General features: G+C 50.8%; 1 protein-coding gene and 1 long non-coding RNA gene across 2 annotated transcripts in view; one reads left to right on the top strand and one right to left on the bottom strand.

Annotated features, from left to right (window-relative positions):
- card11 (caspase recruitment domain family, member 11) overlaps window positions 1–10,458 on the top strand; it is a 219,206-nt gene extending 208,748 nt beyond the window's left edge. Inside the window, exons 24-25 of the mRNA XM_078418409.1 lie at window positions 9,068–9,183; window positions 10,095–10,458. Of these exons, the coding sequence (XP_078274535.1) occupies window positions 9,068–9,183; window positions 10,095–10,335 (357 nt within the window). The 3' untranslated portion in view covers window positions 10,336–10,458. The remainder of the gene's footprint in view (window positions 1–9,067; window positions 9,184–10,094) is intronic.
- The window catches only part of LOC144604200 (uncharacterized), a 46,885-nt gene that overhangs the window by 6,258 nt on the left and 24,491 nt on the right, over window positions 1–16,136 (bottom strand). The gene's annotated exons all lie outside the window — the stretch shown is intronic.

Here is a 16,136-nt window from a genome sequence, read left to right as displayed (position 1 = left end):
AGGATTGTGAGAGAAATGGGTGCTCCACCTGGTGGGGCTTAGGGAAGATGGGGAGGGTCTGCGTGTATGTTGATAAATTACCTCAAATTGGAGAATTCAAATGTGCATGTCATAGGACATAGGGGCAGAATCAGGCCAGTCCTAGCCTTTCAACTTCTCCTTACAGCCCACACCCTGACAACATCCTTGTAAATCTTCTCTGCACTCTTTCCAGCTCAATGACATCTTTTCCACAGAAGCCAATGTGGGAATCTAGAGCATGGAGCTAAGGCCTAACAGCATATGTTGTTAGGTGATGGACAGGTGCAAACAGAGGAAGATAGATTTGAATGTCAGAAATAGGGAGGTGGAAGTTAATGAAAGTATGAGGCTTATATCTGTGTCACATTGGAGGTTCCCTTAAACAGCAAGGATTCATCCTAGATTCTGGCCAAAATGATCAGGGTGGTGAATCTGTGGAATTCATTGCCACAGAAGGCTGTGGAGGTCAAGTCAGTGGATATTTTTAAGGCATAGATAGATTAGCAAAGGTGTCAGAGGTTATGGGAGAATGGGGTTAGGAGGGAGAGATAGATCAGCCATGATTGAATGGCGGAGTAGACTTGTTGGGCCAAATGGCCTCATTCTACTCCTATCACTTATGACCTGATGACCTTGTTCAATCACTGCTGCTTGCAAAGTCCTGTTGGACACAATGACGACAGTGTTGTGGAATTGTTGTATAAAATGTGCATCAATAATTACATATTAGTTACCGATGCATCAACACTGTAACTGCAGTATTTTAACCACACTGTTAATGTACCAGTAACATGTAATTATTGAAGCACCTGATGTACAATCATTTCCACCATGCAGGCAAAGTGTGATTGATTGTAAGGAGAATCTCATAGAAACGCAAAAGCAAGCTGGAAAGGGTACAGGGTACAGAGAAGATTTACGAGGATGTTGCCAGGATTAGAGGGTGTGAGCTATAGGGAGAGGTTGAGTAGGCTGGGACTCTATTCCTTGGAGCGCAATAGGATCTTATAAGAGGTGTATAAAATCATGAGAGGAATACAGTCTCTTGCCCAGAGCATGTGAATCGAGGACTAGAGGGCATAGGTTTAAGGTGAAGGGGAAAAGATTTAATAGGAATCTGAGGGGTAGCTTTTTCACACAAAGGGTGGTGGGGCTATGGAACAAGCTGCCAGAGGACGTAGTTGAGGCAGGGACTAACCCAACGTTTAAAAAAAGCGTCAGACAGGTACATAGATAGGACAGGTTTGGAGGGATATGGACCAAATGCGGCAGGTGGGACTAGTGTAGCTGGGACATTGTTGGCCGTTGTGGGCAAGTTGGGTCGAAGGGCCTGTTTCCACGCTGTATCACTCTATGACTAAGTAGTATTGGTCCACAATAACACAAATGTCTTTCTTGGCATCTCACCACACTACCTTCAGACACAATAATATGCAGCAATCTTTTGCCACACCTCTTCTTTAACTTCTCCAATTCAGACACTCTTTAGTCTCCTTTACACCTCTCGCCTTTGTCACTTACTCCACCCATCTGCCAATCATTGTATCCACCTATCACTTGCCAGTCCTTTTTCTGCCCCAGCTCTCTTTTCGAGTTTTCTCTCTTCCCCCCCCCCCCCCACACTCCATCAGTCTGAAGAAGGGTCCTGAATCGAAACGTCATCTATCCATGTCCTCCACAGATGCTGCCTGACTCTCTGAGTTCCTCCAGCACTTTGAGGTTTGCTCAAGATTCCAGCATCTGCGTTTTCACACCTTCAGTGTTTTTCTACATGTTCTTTTAGCAGAATAGGCTGAAAATCAGGAATTATATTGAATGTAATAATGTTATGCATTACAATGGAGACTGCATGGGTAATTATTCAACATAATCCTGGGTCATCAGAATCCTGGGTCATCAGAGAAACAACCTCATTCTTCCTCACCCTTTGAGGATCAGTGGCAGATGTACCAATTCACCAGTAACTGCTATCGTTCAGTGTGGGGATATTATGCACTGTCATGTCATGCCTGTGGGCTGTTTGGGAAGCCGCCAGGACAAACTCGTCCTAATCTCTAATCAATGTCTATTTATTTCAACTGATTCTGATCACAATGCTAAAACCAAGGCACGCAAGGTAAATAGTCCCAGGGGCATTAACCCATTAATCAGATGTCAGGTTCAATCAATTAACAGCCATTATCTGCCTTAAGCCTTAATTTCCTGGCAAATCAATCTGATGTCTATCAAAATGGCTGCCATTACTGCAACTCTCTATCAACAAATTCAGGTGAAAGGTGGCTGCTATCCAATCAGTTTTATCCTCTCCTTTCTGAAATTGTTTCCAAATTGAGGCTTCACTGTAAAATGTTGAGACTGTGAGCCCTCGTTCTGGACCCCTCAACCAGGGAGGTTCCCTTGTCTATCAAACTCTCTACGATTTTCTTTTCACGTTTCATTGTAAGATCTTTATTCTAAACTCTGGCCAATCGAAGCTTCACCAACTTGATCTCTGCTCAGGGAGACGCAATGTGCTGGAGTAACTCAGCAGGCCAGACATCTCTGGAGAAAAATAGGTGACGTTTCGGGTCAGAACCCTTCAGTCTGAAAGTAGAGGAGGCGGGGGAAATAAACTGGAGGTGAGAAAAAGCCCAAACAAAGGGCGGGAACAAAGAGACCCGGGTTCGATCCTGACTACGGGTGCTGTCTGTACGGAGTTTGTACGTTCTATCCATGACATGCGTGGGTTTTCTCTGAGATCTTCGGTTTCCTCGCACTCCAAAGACGTTCAGGTTTGTAGGTTAATTGGCTTGGTATAAATGTAAAAAAATATGTCCCAAGTGTGTGTAGGATAGTGTTAATGTGTGGGGATCGCTGGATCCCTTACATATCGATATTTCCCGGTTTCTTACCATTTAAAAATATTTACCCATTTATAACCTTTGCAAAGCCATCAAAGACACCGAGAATTTTTTTGGACTAATCCAGAGTCCCAAAATAACCACACATGGACTTTTTTGTCCCCCCACCCCCAATACATGCCCCCCAAAATCAGTCTGAACAAGGGTCCCGACCCGAAACGTTTCCCATCCATGTTCTCCAGAGATGTTGCCTGTCCCGCTGAGTTATTCCAGCACTATGTTGTTTTGCAGAAGCTGTTCTTCAACCTGGTGGACATGCTTTACAGACTCCTGTTACCTTCTTCCCAATAGTAGGAACAAAAAAAAGAAATTTGTTTAGTTGCAACACCATTTCCTTATTCCCCATTATAAATTATCCCATTTTTAATCATGTGTGAATAATTATAGAGTGAAGATTATGCTTCAGTAAGTTTATCTGCAATCAGAGAGAGTTCATTAAGAAGAAAATGCACTCCTCTCACAAAGCAACGCTCTCTTAAAAAGAGTCAGGCTTAATATTGTGTCGGTATTTTACAATGACGGTTTATAGCCCTGGTGCCTCGAATTAAATTACCTGCAGAACATTAAACTTGGCAAAGATCCCGGCCCAAAAGGCCACTTCTGAACTGTAAATTCTGCCTCCTTTTATGTCATCTATTGACAGCAAATGTTCTGTCTGTTCATAACTTCAGCATTCTCATATTTCCTCATTTATGTGTTTCGGAGAGGGATTGGAGCAGGTAGTAAACTGGCTGCCATTAAAATCACCCCCACCCCCTCAATTATTTTCCCCCCAATCCCTTTATTTCTCTCTGATGAAGATACAAATTGCACAGATTTTTACAACTGCTACTCTCTCTCTCCCCCCCCCCGTGGGGGATCTGCCCACTCACCCCATACACCCTATCCCTCATGCTCTATCCCTTCATGACCTACCCCCTGCCCACACACCCCATCCCCCCCACCCCCTGCCTCCTCACTCAATACACCCTACCCATGCCCATCCCTCACCCCTGCCCCTCCACCCATTCACACCTTGCCCCCCACCGCCTACTCCCTCACCCCATCCCCCCACCCTCACCCAATACACTCACCCATGCCCCCTCACCCACCCCCTCATCCCACCCCCTCATCCCAACCCTCCCTCACCCCAACCATCCCTCACCCCAACCCTCCCCCCAACCCCCCTCATCCCGCCCCCCCCTCATCCCGCCCCCCCCCCTCATCCCGCCCCCTCCCCTCATGCCGCCCCCCCCTCATGCCGCCCCCTCATCCCGGCCCCCCCTCATCTCGGCCCCTCCTCACCCCAACCTCCCCTCGTGAAACACCCGGGTGTAGTGGCCTGGCGGAGGCCAGAGAAAAGGCAAGACGCCAGGCAGTTTTTAGTAAGATTCTTTTATTAGGCTGCGCTTCAGCCCACAGCGTAGTTCCCCTAGGGTAAGAGCCACGCCTCCCCCTGGTCAGGCTTTTAACCCCTTACGCCTGTCCGTCACGTAACGAGGGGGCTGACCCAAGGAGTGGCCTGATCCGCCACAGGACCCCCCCCCCCCCAAGAACCGGAGGTACAAAACGGACAGGAGGGCGCACGAGGCGACCAGCCCGGGTGCGCACCATGACCGGCGCAGGGACCGGCGACTGACCGACAGGTGGAGGGGTCGTAGCAGACACTGGAGGGGGTAGCTTGGACGGGGGGCGACCGCGCGGGCGGGGCTGCGCAACCGGCACCGGCCGATCAATGTCCACGTGTGCCGGCTTCAGCCGTGCGACCGAAACAGTCTCTCTGCGACCCCCCATGTCCAGAACGAATGTGGCCGAGCCGTGTTGCAGGACCCGGAAGGGGCCCTCGTACGGCCGCTGGAGAAGTGATCGGTGTGCGTCCCTGCGCAGGAACACAAACTGGCAGTCCTCCAGAGCGGCAGGGACGTGTGGCTGGAAGGTCCCATGACGTGACGTGGGCACAGGTGCCAGCCTGCCCACCGTCTGCCGAAGACGTTGCAGGGCGTCAGAAGGCTGCTCCACTCGACCCTGCGCTGGTGGGATGAACTCCCCGGGAACCGTCAAGGGGGCCCCGTACACCAACTCGGCGGAGGAGGAGGCCAAGTCCTCCTTGGGTGCGGTGCGGATCCCCAGCAAAACCCACGGCAGGGCGTCCACCCAGTCTGGGCCCGTGAGCCGAGCCTTCAGGGCAGCCTTCAGCTGGCGGTGAAAGCGTTCCACCAACCCGTTCGACTGTGGATGGTACGCCGTAGTGTGGTGTAGGCTGACACCCAAGAGTCTTGCCATGGCCGACCACAGTTCCGAAGTGAACTGTGGCCCCCGGTCGGATGTAATGTCCAGTGGCACCCCGAACCGGGCGATCCAGTGCGCCGCCAAGGCCCGCGCGCAGGTGGCCGTCGAGGTGTCTGCCAGCAGAATGGCCTCCGGCCACCGCGTGAAGCGATCTACCACAGTGAAGAGGTGGGTCATGCCCCGGGACGGGGGCAGCGGCCCCACGATTCCACATGAATGTGGTCGAAGCGCTGCCGAGGGACACGAAACTCTTGCAGAGGCGCACGCACGTGTCGCTGGATTTTTGAAGTTTGGCACGGGATGCAGGTGCGTGCCCAGTGTGCGACCTGCTTACGCAGCCCGTGCCACATGAAACGGGAGGATACAAGGGCCACCGTCGCCCGAATGGAGGGGTGAGACAGCACCTCGAATACCCTGCGACGCCAGACGACAGGGACGATGGGCCGCGGCAGGCCAGTGGAGGTGTCGCACAACAGTGTTGTATCCCCGGGGCCACAGACAATGTCCTCCAGCTGCAGGCCGGACACGGCTGTACGATAGGTGGCCATCTCCTCGTCCCCCAGCTGCGCGGCTGCTAGGGCGGAATAGTCGATCCCCCCGGCCATTTGTAGGACGGCGTGGATCGCGGGTCTAGACAGGGCGTCGGCCACCCTGTTGTTTTTTCCCTCCACGAACCGAATTGAGGTGGTGTATTCCGACACATAAGCCAATTGTCTCTGTTGCCGCGCAGACCACGGATCCGAAACCTTGGCGAACGCAAAGGTGAGTGGCTTGTGGTCTGTGAACGCGGTGAAGGGTCTCCCCTCTAGGAAGTACCGAAAGTGGCGTACCGCGAGGTAGAGGGCGAGGAGCTCCCGGTCGAACGCGCTGTAATGCCGTTGGGCCCCGCTGAGGTGCCTGCTAAAGAAGGCGAGTGGCCGCCAACACCCGTCGATGTGCTGCTCTAGCACCGCACCGACCGCCACCTCAGAAGCGTCCACGGTCAGGGCGGTTGGGGCATCCTCCTTAGGATGGACGAGCATCGTGGCCCTGGCCAGGGCCTCCTTAGCCTGCTCAAAGGCCGCTCCTGCTTCGTCGTCCCACTCGACCTCCTTGCGGCGACCAGCCATGAGGTGGAAGAGTGGGCGCATAGTTCGGGCTACCGACGGCAGGAAGCGGTGATAGAACGAGACCATCCCGGCGAATTCCTGCAGGCCCTTGACAGTGGTCGGTCGGGGGAAACGGCGGACAGCTTCGACCCTGTCCGGAAGAGGTACCACCCCTTGTGGGGTCACCCGATGGCCGAGGAAATCGATGGCCGTCACCCCAAAACGGCACTTGGAAGTATTAATTGACAAACCGTACTCGCTGAGGCGTTTACACAGCTGGCGGAGGTGGGTGCAGTGCTCCTGCCTCGAGCGGCTGGCCACGAGTACGTCGTCCAAGTACACAAAGACGAATTCTAGGCCACGGCACACACAGTCCATAAGCCGCTGGAAGGCCTGTGCGGCGTTCTTCAATCTGAACGGCATCCGTAGGAACTCGAATAGGCCGAACGGGGTGATGATGGCAGTCTTGGGGATGTCATCGGGGTGGACCGGGATTTGATTATATCCGCGCACAAGGTCCACCTTGGAGAACACGGATGCTCCGGCCAGATGGGCATTAAAGTACTGGATGTGCGGAACCGGGTACCTGTCGGGAACGGTCGCGTCATTTAAGCGCCGATAGTCCCCGCACGGTCGCCAACCCCCGTCCGCCTTGGGGACCAAGTGGAGTGGTGACGCCCACGGGCTATCGGAGGGGCGCACGATGCCCATTGACTCCATCTGACGAAACTCCTCTCGAGCTAGACGGAGCTTGTCTGGAGCGAGAGGCCGCGCTCGGGCGTGCACGGGTGGCCCGGTGGTGGGGATGTGATGTTGCACCCCGTGCTTGGGAGCGGAGGAGGAGGAGAAGTGGGTTTCCACAATGTCCGGGAAGTCCGCCAGGATGTGCGCGTACGTCGCATCCACGGACGACAGGTGTCCGACGTTGGGGGAGACCGGCCTCAGCGTGCTGGAGTGCACCAGGCGCTGCCGCCTGACATCCACGAGCATGGAATGCGCCCGCAGGAAGTCGGCGCCCAGCAGCGGCTGGGAAACATCGGCAATAATAAACCGCCACGTGAACCAGCTGTCGCCGAAGTTAAGGGCGAGCTGGCAGGCCCCGTAAGTGTTGATGGGGCTACCGTTCGCCGCAGTGAGGAGGGGGCCGCGTTTGCCCGTATGGATATCGGCGGTGGAAGGAGGTAGGACGCTCACCTCTGCTCCAGTGTCGACGAGGAACCGACCCCCGGTGCGGCGATCCCGAGCGAACACGCGATGGATCTGGCCGGCCGCCGAAGGGATCACTGACGGCCGGCCCTTGCGTTTCCCGGAAAGGCACAGGGTAGGCGACATTGCTTGGCGTTCGGTCCCCAGCAACGGTGATAATAACACCAGCCCCCTTTGCTGGTGTCCGGTGGTGGTGCAGACTGGGATGCCCACCAGCGACCTCCGGTGGTCTCCAGCGGTATTGGAGGTGGTGCTGCTTGGGCCGACCACCAGCGACCTCTGGTGGCGTCTGGCTGAACTGTTGGCGGGCCGTGCGAGAAGGGCGTGCCGGCACCGGGGTGCCCGATGGCGGCCGGATTTCGCCGCGGGGGTCGCCCTGAAACGGGGTCGACGGCGGCCCCAGCTTGCTGTTGGCCTTCCGACGCCGCGGAAAAGACGGCTAGGGCTTCCAGGTCCTCCCGATGGGACATCCATATTTGATCAGCGCGCTCGCCCAGCCACTGCGTGTCGGTGAAGGGGTCCTCAGCGAGCTGAGAACGGAGGTCGACGGGGAGCTGCCGCAGGTAGGCCTGCTTGAATAAGAAACAGGGTGGGTGGTTGCCCATAAGGGCGAGCATGTCCTCCAGAAGGGCCGACGGCCGTCGGTCCCCGAGCCCCCCCTGGCTCATAACTCGAGTTGCCCTCTCGGCGTCGCTGAGGCCGAACCTCCTGATAAGGAGTTCTTTAAGGCCCTTATATTTGTCATCCGCGGGGGGGTCATTAAGGTAAGGCTTTACTCGCCTTGCTGTCGCCTGGTCCAGGGCGCTGACGACATAAAAGTACTTCGTCAAGTCGACGGTTACCCCTCGCACAGCAAACTGTGCCTCTGCCTGCTGAAACCAGACCTCAGGCTCTTCGGTCCACAGGGTCGGGAGTTTGAGGGAGACGGCATCGAGGTCGGCAGGACCGGGTTGCACATCAACGTTCGACATCACTACGTGTGATGTCCGTCGAGGTCACCAATGTAGTGGCCTGGCAGAGGCCAGAGAAAAGGCAAGACGCCAGGCAGTTTTTAGTAAGATTCTTTTATTAGGCTGCCCTTCAGCCCACAGCGTAGTTCCCCTAGGGTAAGAGCCACGCCTCCCCCTGGTCAGGCTTTTAACCCCTTACGCCTGTCCGTCACGTAACGAGGGGGCTGACCCAAGGAGTGGCCTGATCCGCCACACGGGTGACATTTGCTGACCAGATTGACCACGTTAAAGTCATTTGGACGGCCGTCTAATTAAGTATTTCCCCTAATCCTCAGGAGTGCAGGGAGTGGGGAAGAAACTTATGTGGAAGTAACCGGGGAAGCGGACATGAAACAATGTAATTAGAATGTGCACAGTGCCCAGGGAACCTTTTATGCTTAATCTCTTCAAAGTGTAATCCAGTCTTTCAGTCTACTATCAGACAGGCGCAGCAGCGCGGGCTTTAATGCGGCAGCCACAATGACCTCTCGGCCCCGTCGCCCCCTCAACACTTTGCATTACTTTCTGCTTTGGAACAGTTGCGATAGCTCGCTGTGACGCTCACTCAAATGTTCTTCTCTCTTCCCGCACACAGAATAAACATTGTTTACTGGAAGCCGGCCTGAGCTGCACGAGAGATTTAATTGAGAAAGACATCTATCCAATTATAATCGTCATTAGAGTCTGTGAGAAGAACATCAAACGTTTCAGGTATTGTCTGATGCTTTTCATGCTGCTGGTTTTAATTAGTTAAAGTTGCCACCTCAAATCAATGTGACTGAATTAAAGTTGCCTAGGGATCTGACGACACTGAGTTCTTGTTGAGAAAATAATTGTTCACATCACCAGGTTAAAATTTGAACTTTCAATTGGACAGTGAGTTGAATTGATCCAGAGGGTTGGAAAGCTGATTGCAGGGTTAAGATCGAAACTCACCTGGCAACTCACTCAGCAGAAAATGCCCAGAGATCCAGGTAGCTCTGGCCAGCATCTGTGGAAGGAACGGACAAGTGACATTCCGGGTTCAGGACCCTTCTTCAGACTGGAGTCTGATCCTGAACTGACTCATCACCAATCTGTGCCCTCCATAGATGCTCAGAAGGACACAAAGTGCAATAGAGTACCTCAGCGGGTCAGGCAGCACCTGTGAAGAACATGGGCAGGTGATGTTTTGGGTCAAAACCCTCCCTTTTCCTATCCACAGATGATGCCCAACGGGGGTGGGGGTCTGTCTGTCTGTCTGTCTGTCTGTCTGTCTGTCTGTCTCTCTGTCTCTCTCTCTCTCTCTCTCTCCCCCCCCTCTCTCTCTCTCCCCCCCTCTCTCTCTCTCCCCCCCCTCTCTCTCCCCCCCCCCCTCTCTCTCTCTCTCCCCCCCCCTCTCTCTCTCTCTTCCCCCCCCCCCCCCCCCCCCCGGTATGTGGGCATCTCATAGTTTAAATCAACCCTCTGTAAAATGTCCCCCAGTGTGCAGGGAGTGGATGAGAAAGTGGGATAACATGGAACTAGTATGAATGGGTGATGGATGGTCAGCATGGACTCGGTGGGCCGAAGGGTCTCGTTTCCCATGCTGTATCTCTAAATTAATCTGAGCTAAAGGCAAGAATGAATCTCTCTTGTTTCAGGCGGTTGCCGGCAAAATCAGACAGTGGCGAGGACGAGCTATTGAAAAGCTGCCGTTCGAACGAGAGTGAACTGGAGGCTCTTCCCTGCCTGTACGTCATCGTGGAGTCTGAGTGCTGGAGTAGCGTGAAGGAGCTCATTAAAATCATCAAAGAGAAAATTGCTGAAGAGCAGAAGAAGACAATTTGGATCGAGCAAAATCAGCTTGAGAATGACCACATGACAGCGAGCTCCAGGACATGACCCGGTGATGAAGGACACACACCACGTGGACTTACAAGGTGCAAATTAACACTTGGAGAAGTGGTGGGTGGGCAGCCAACCACAGAATGATGCTTCATGACAAACGCTTAACTCATCTCAGTGGTCATGTAACCCAGGGACTGATGCCCAGAGCAATAGAGCAATACATGCCGGTTAAAAATTGCAGGTTTCAAGAAGTCACAGTCAAAACACTTTATCATTCCGGTGTGGATGGCGGTAACCAAGGCTGTGCTTGACTTGCTGAGAAAGAATATCACACAGTCTTACGTTTAATCCTCGCTGTGTGCTTACTGCTTATAATGCTTTTACAGTTTACTCTGGGTTTTTTCTATACCCAAAGCCAAGGAAAGCAGATGGAGTCGGCCCTACAGTTGCTACTACCCACATACCTGGTACTTATATGTAGAAACAAGGAGCTGCCGATGCAGGTTTGAAGAACCATATCCGAAGAAGGGTTCCGACCAGAAACGTCACCCTTCCTTTTTCTCCAGTGATGCTGCCTAACCCGCTGACTTACTCCAGCACTTTGTGTCTATCTACCTGCCACTAATAGTTCATAAGTTCATAGGTTCATGAGACATAAGAGCAGAATTAGGCCATTTGTCCCATCGAGTCTGCTCCGCCATTCGATCATGGTGGATGTATTATTCCCTCTCGACCCCATTCTCCTGCCTTCTCCCCATAACCTTTGACATCTTTACCAATCAGGAACCTATCAGTCTCCGTTTTAAAAATACCTAATGACTTGGCCTCCACCACCGTCTGCGGCAATGAATTCCACAGATTTGCCGCATCTGGCTTTAGCTTCTGGCTAAAGAAATACCTCCTCATCTCCCTTCTAGAGGCACATCCTTTTATTCTGAGGCTGTGCTCTCTGGCATAGCAAAATCACAAACACTCACTTTAGAAGTAAGAAGTTTATCATTTTGCAATCTTAAGTCGTGTCGCTAATCTGTTCCTTGAGGTAATCTCTTTTATTAAGAAAATACGAAGCAAGAAATTGAAATTTGGTAAGCCTTCCATGCCGATTCCCCAAGTTCCTGCTATTTAATGTGTGATCCCACACTGTAAATTGTATTTACTGTGATTTTTAACTCGAGTTACAATGGGTGACTATGGAAAAAAAAAAATCTTACGATTGGGGCAAACCATTCTGATTCATTTTAACTTTTTGCCACATCCCACTTCCTGGTATTGACTCATAATTAAGAAAATTATCTCTAGTCACTGTGCATTACCTCTCCAATCTGTGGTCTACCACCCCACTTGTCTTTCCACCCCACCCCTTCCCAACACTACCCATGTCCCCCCGTACTCCTCCCCTCCCCGTGCCCCACCTGGACACACCCATTTCCCCCCTCTCCCTTTATCCCTTCCTCTAGCTTTACAATTCGCATTTTCAATCCTTTTAGATACATAAACATAGCACAAAAAGTAAGGAAATTTGTGTTTGGTAGATTATTTCTTTGTTGTAACAATGCTTCTTGACAATAAATCTTATACCGTTGGAAAGCCTGTTTATTTCCCTTTTAAATGGTGCCACATTTGTAAGGAACATGCATTTGTGGGATGAGCAGCAGAGCTGAGTATGTGGGTTGCGCCCATGAAAAATCTGCCAAATCTTCTCTGCCAATGCCAAACAGCTTATTCTGCCATTGACTCTTGTTCGGTGTTGTTTGGTGGATTGGATGATTGAAGTCTGAAGAAACAGGACATATTGGCAATTTAACAATTTATTCATTTAATAAACAGGAGCCTCAGTAGCGTGTGGAAGAGCCATACACAGCCACAACAGCCTGGCACCTCCTCCTCATGCTGGTCACCAGCCTGGTCACACACTGTTGTGGGATGGCATCCCATTCTTCAACCAGCATTTGTCGCAAGTCAGCCAACGTGGTTGTGTTGGTCACTCTGGCACGAACAGCACGCCCAAGCTGATCCCACAAGTGTTCAATGGGGTTGAGGTCAGGACTGCTGGCAGGCCATTCCATCCTCTCCACTCCCAAATTCTGGAGGTAGTCTCTGAGAAACCCTGCTCTGTGGGGGCGAGCATTGTCATCTTGGAGGATAGAGTTCGGTCCCAGACTGTGGAGATATGGGATTGCCACTGGTTGCAGAATCTCATCTCGATATCTCTCTGCATTGAGATTGCCTCCAATGATGACAAGCCTCGTTTTTCCAGTCAGGGAGATGCTGCCCCACACCATCACACTGCCTCCACCAAAAGATTTTACTCTATCGGTGCAGCAATCAGCATAGCGTTCTCTGCGTCTTCTCCACACTTTGACCCTATGATCCAACTGCCGTAGGCAGAATCTGGACTCATCGCTGAACATAACGTTCCTCCACATGTTCAGGTTCCAGTGCACGTGTTGCCGACACCAGCGCAAACGGGCCTGACGGTGAAGGGCAGTCATGGCAGGCCTCCTGGCAGCCCTATGAGACCGGAGATCGGCTGCGTGCAGTCTGTTCCGAATTGTCTGGGCAGAGAGCCGTCGGCCATATCGTCCTGCAAATCTTGACTGCAAATCTGTAGAAGACAACCTACGGTTCCTAAGTGCTGACAGGGTGAGGAAACGGTCTTCTTCGGGTGTCGTCTTCTTGGGACGCCCACTTTGCGACCTGCCTCTGACATCCCCCGTTATATGGAACTTGGCCTTCACTTTGGAGATGTTACTAGGGCTCACTCCAAACTTGGTTTTGCGGAACACCAGTTTGAAGTTGCCCTATCGCACTGGCCCTATCCAGATCAGTCAAACGTGGCATGCCGATTCTTGGAGCAGACACCTACTGACCACTGTAGCAGGGCCCATGTTCACAGATGCTGCCAATCAGGCACCTGATTGTCAGCACCTGGGGGTACCAGAAGCTCAAAACAAGAGTCAATAGCAACAGCAGAATAAGCTGTTTGGCATTGGCAGAGAAGATTTGGCAAATTTTTCATGGGCGCAACCCATATACTCAGCTCTGCTGCTCATCCCACAAATGCATGTTCCTTACAAATGTGGCGCCATTTAAAAGGGAAATAAACAGGTTTTCCAACAGTATAAGATTTATTGCCAAGAAGCATTGTTACAACAAAGAAATAATCTACCAAACACAAATTTCCTTACTTTTTGTGTTATGTTTAGATAGACACAATAGGTGCAGGAGTAGGCCATTCGGCCCTTTGAGCCAGCACCGCCAATCAATGCGATCATGGCTGATCATTCTCAATCAGTACCCCGTTCCTGCCTTCTCCCCATACCCCTCGATTCGTCTAATCCTAAGACCTCATCTAACTCTCTTTTGAATGCATCCCGTGAATCGGCCTCCACTGCCTTCTGAGGCAGAGAATTCCACAAATTCCCAACTCTGTGTGAAAAAGTTTTTCCTCATCTCAGTCCAAAATGGCCTACCCCTTATTCTTAAACTGTGCCCCTGGTTCTGGACTCCTCCAACATCGGGAACATGTTTTCTGCATCTAGCGTGTCCAATCCCTTAATAATTTTATATGTTTCTATAAGATTCCCTCTCATCCTTCTAAATTCCAGTGAATACAAGCCCAGTCGCTCCATTCTTTCATCATATGACAGTCCGGCCATCCTGGGAATTAACCTAGTGAACCTACGCCTCACTGCCTCAATAGCAACAATGTCCTTCCTCAAATTAGGAGACCAAAACGACACACAATACTCCAGGTGCGATCTCACCGAAGCCCTGTACAATTGCAGAAGGACCTCTTTGCTCCTGTACTCAACTCTTGTTATGAAGGCCAGCATGCCATTAGCTTTCTTCACTGCCTGCTGTACCTGCATGCTTACTTTCAGTGACTGATGTACAAGGATACCCAGATCTCATTGTACTTCCCCTTTTCCTAACCTGACACCATTCAGATAATAATCTGCCTTCCCGTTCTTGTCTCCAAAGTGGATAACCTCATATTTATCCACATTATACTGCATCTGCCCACTCACACAACCTGTCCAAGTCACCCTGCATCCTCATAGCATCCTCTTCACAGTTCAAACTGCCACCCAGCTTTGTGTCATCTGCAAATTTGCCAATGTTACTTTTAATTCCTTCATCTAAATCATTAATGTATATTGTAAATAGTTGAGTCCCAGCACCGAACCTTGCGGCACTCCACTCGCCACTGCCTGCCATTCTGAAAGGGACCCGTTAATCCCTACTCTTTGTTGCCTGTCTGCCAACCAATTTTCTATCCATGTCAATGCCCTGCCCCCAATACCAAGTGCTCTAATTTTGCTTACTAATATCCTGTGTGGGACCTTATCAAAGGCTTTCTGAAAGTCCAGGTACACTACATCCACTGGCTCTCCCTTGTCCATTTTACTTGTTACATCCTCAAAAATGTACAGAAGATTAGTCAAGCATGATTTCCCTTCATAAATCCATGCTGACTTGGACTGATCCTGTTACTGCTATCCAAATGCGCCACTATTACATCTTTGATAATCGACTCCAGCATCTTCCCCACCACCGATGTCAGGCTGCCTGGTCTATAATTCCCTGCTTTCTCTCTCCCTCCTTTCTTGAAAAGTGGGATAACATTAGCTACCCTCCAATCCACAGGACAGAGTCAAGAGAACATTGGAAAATGATCACCAATGCATCCACAATTTCTAGAGCCACCTTTTTGAGTATCCTGGGATGTAGACCATCAGGCCCTGGGGATTTATCAGCCTTCAGTCCGATCAGTCTTCCCAACACCATTTACTGACTAATGTGAATTTCCTTCATTTCCTCCCTCACCCTAGGTCCTCTGTTCCCTAGTACATCTGGGAGATTGTTTGTGTCTTCCTTAGTGAAGACAGAACCAAAATACTTGTTCAACTCGTCTGCCATTTCCTTGTTCCCCATAATAAGTTCACCTGTTTCTGTCTTCAAGGGATCCACATTTGTCTTAACTTATTTTTTCCTCTTCACATATCTAAAGAAGCTTTTACTATCATCCTTTATATTCTTGGCTAGCTTACCTTCATACTTCATCTTATCTCCCCATATTGCCTTTTTAGTTACCTACTGTTGATCTTTAAAAGTTGCCCAATCCTCTGGCTTCCTGCTCATCTTTTCTATGTTATACGTCTTCTCTTTTATTTTTATACTGCCCATGACTTCCCTTGTCAGCCACGGTCGCCTCTTACTCCCCTTAGAATCTTTCTTCCTCTTTGGAATGAAATTATCCTGCATCTTCTGGATTATTCCCAGAAACACCTGCCATTGCTGTTCCACCGTCAACCCTGCTACGGTCCCTTTCCAGTCAACTTTGGCCAGCTCCTCCCTCATGCCAACATAGTCCCTTTTGTTCAACTGCTATACTGACTTCTGATTTTACCTTCTCCCTCTCAAATTGAAGTTTAAAACTTATCATATTATGGTCACTACCTCCTAATAGTTCCTTTACCTTGAGTTCCCTTATCAAATCCAGTTCATTACACAACACTAAATCCAGAATTGCCTTCTCCCTGGTAGGCTCCAGTACAAGCTGCTCTAAGAATCCATCTTGGAGGCACTCTTCAAACCTCCTTTCTTGGGGTCCAGTGCCAACCTGATTTTTCCAGTCTACCTGCATGTTGAAATCTCTCATAACCACTGTGGCATTACCTTTGTTACATCTTGACCCGAAACGTCACCCATTGCTTCTCTCCTGAGATGCTGCCTGACCTGCTGAGTTACTCCAGCATTTTGTGAAATAAAGACCTTTGTTACATGCTCACACCTTCTGCCTTTTCATCTCTGGTTTTTGTCCAATCATCAGTCTTTCTAATTCCCCCCTC

The sequence above is a fragment of the Rhinoraja longicauda genome, chromosome 21 (genome assembly GCF_053455715.1).
Source record: "Rhinoraja longicauda isolate Sanriku21f chromosome 21, sRhiLon1.1, whole genome shotgun sequence".
Classification (NCBI taxonomy): Eukaryota; Metazoa; Chordata; class Chondrichthyes; order Rajiformes; family Arhynchobatidae; genus Rhinoraja; species Rhinoraja longicauda.
The sequence above is the reverse complement of the archived record's forward strand: the minus strand, read 5'-3'. Positions and strand labels throughout refer to the sequence as shown.